Below are 2,345 nucleotides of genomic sequence, written 5' to 3' on the forward strand. Positions count from 1 at the left end.
TATATATATGTATAGCCAGGTGTGGTGGTTGGCGCCTGTAGTCCCAGCTACTTGGGAGGCTGAGGCAGGAGAATGGCGTGAACCCGGGAGGCAGAGGTTGCAGTGAGCCGAGATCGCGCCACTGCACTCCAGCAGAGACTCCATCTCAAAAAAAAATAAAAAAAAAAGAACTCAGAGCAGGTAGCTGCTATTGCTGCCTCAGGCACTGAATGATGGCTGGGCTTTATGCCAGCATCTCTGTCCTTCTTTGGCCTTCCCCCTACGGAAAGAGGCAGAAAGTGAGGCCATCGTGTGATCAGAGAAAAAGGAATCAGAGAGAAGGTTAAACCGCTCAGTGTGATAAAAGGACAGGAGTTTGGAGATGGGAGAACAGACAGAGAGGAGAGAAGAGAAGAGGAGAGAGAATAGAATAACCAGCTGTCACCCAGGCTGGAGTCCAGTGGTGCAGTCTCAGCTCACTGCAGCCTTGCCTCCCAGGCTCTAGAGATTCTTATGCCTCAGCCTCCCAAGTAGCTGGGGCTACGGGTGGGTATCACCACATCTGGCTAATTTTTGTATTTTTAGTAGAGATAGGGTTTCACTATGTTGGCCAGGCTGGTCTCGAACTCTTGACTTCCAATGATCCTCCAGCCTCAGCCTCCCAAAGTGCTGGGATTACAGGCATGAGCCACTGCGTCCAGATGACAGAGAGACTTTAAGCACAGAGAGGTTTAACACTCCATTTTAAGCTGTTTATTTGCTGTGAGTAAACTCGCTTTGTCTCCCCAAGTCCTAGGAGAAGACAGCTCAGATAGACCAGCCCCAGGGACCTGAACATGGGCTGCTGGAGGACACATGTCTACTTTGTGTCCCTGGGGACAGAAAGACCAAGAATCAGGGATGCACGCATTCACAGCCGAAGGTGACAGTGAGATCGTGAAACCAGGGAGTGCGCAGAAATCCTGGAGTGCAGGGCCCCTTGGGGGAACAGGGGCACAGCATGAGGCAATCATGGGTTCTTGCTGTGTTGGATAACACATCCCCTTATCATAGAGCCACTCTGAGTTGGGGCTCCTCTCACTTGTACCCCAGAGCATCCAGTTGACATCTCCATTTTGGAGCCCCACGCTTTCTGTGCATGCCTCACTATGGCACGTGTCGCTCCTCATGGTCATTTCTGGTTTTTGTTTGTTTTGTTTTGTTAGAGACACAGCCTCGCTCGATCACCCAGGCTGGAGTGCAATGGCACAATCTCAGCCCACTGCAACCTCTGCCTCCTGGGTTCAAACGATCCTCCCACCTCAGCCTCCCAAGTAGCTGGGACTACAGGTTCACACCACCACACCCGGCTGATTTTTGTATTTTTAGTAAAGACAGGGGTTTCACCATGTTGGCCAGGCTGGTCTCAAACTCCTGACCTCAGGTGATCCGCCCACCTCGGCCTCCCAAAGTACTGGGATTACAGGCGTGAGCCACCGCGCCCGGCCCTGCACAGTAACTTCTGCTGTTCTTGGACACTCCCACCTCGGGGTTTTTGCATCAGCTGTTCCTTCTGCTTGGACTGCCCTTCTTCTTCAAGATCCCCACTTATGCAGTCCTTTCTGTGCTCAGTTCAAACACCTCCTTCTGCGGGAAGCTCTCCCTGCCCGTGCAGTGTGGATGGGTCCCCCGCATCTGTCGCCATCATGTCACCCTGTTGTGGTTTCTCCATTTCACTCCTCACTGTCGGTGGTGTGTTTGCTGGCTTCCTGTCTGTCCTTCATCAGCCCACGGAGGCATCTAGACCTGTGTCGCCCATGGCTGTGTTCCCAGCACCCAGCACTGAGCACGGGAAGGACTCAGGAGGGAAGTTCAGATCCTCAATCTCATGCTGGCCACATGTACCTTCAAGGAGAGCTTCCGGTAGCCTTCTGCTACGTCCCAAATAGCCACAGTCCTATCAAATCCTCCAGAAATGAGAAAAGAGCCTGCAACAGAAAATGAAAGGGTGGAGATGGGGGTCATATTTCTAAGCCAAGTGACCCCAAAGCCAGCTGAAGATGCCTTGGCAAGGTGCCACCTCAGCTCATTCTGATGACACTGAAACCCCTTCCTGGGGTGGCTCCATCACCCCAAGCCAATTACAGCTGATTCTCATCATTCACAGTAGTTATGTTCTATGACAGGTGTCCCCAACCCCTGGGCCACAGACTGGTACCAATCCATGGCCTGTTGGGAGCTGGGCCACACAGCAGACAGTGAGCAGTGGGCAAGCGAGCCAAAGCTTCATCTGTATTTACAGCCGCTCCCCATCGCTCATATTACCAGCTGAGCTCTGCCTCCGGTCAGATCAGCTGCAGCATTCGATTCTCACAGGAGCATGAACC

The 2,345-nt window shown here is 52.7% G+C and overlaps 1 protein-coding gene across 1 annotated transcript in view; it reads right to left on the bottom strand.

The window, feature by feature from the left end:
- WDR88 (WD repeat domain 88) overlaps positions 1-2,345 on the bottom strand; it is a 77,748-nt gene that overhangs the window by 27,587 nt on the left and 47,816 nt on the right. Inside the window, exon 8 of the mRNA XM_011995277.1 lies at positions 1,864-1,946. Coding sequence (XP_011850667.1) covers positions 1,864-1,946 — 83 coding nt within the window. The remainder of the gene's footprint in view (positions 1-1,863; positions 1,947-2,345) is intronic.

The sequence above is a fragment of the Mandrillus leucophaeus genome, unplaced genomic scaffold (genome assembly GCF_000951045.1).
Source record: "Mandrillus leucophaeus isolate KB7577 unplaced genomic scaffold, Mleu.le_1.0 Scaffold48, whole genome shotgun sequence".
NCBI lineage: Eukaryota > Metazoa > Chordata > Mammalia > Primates > Cercopithecidae > Mandrillus > Mandrillus leucophaeus.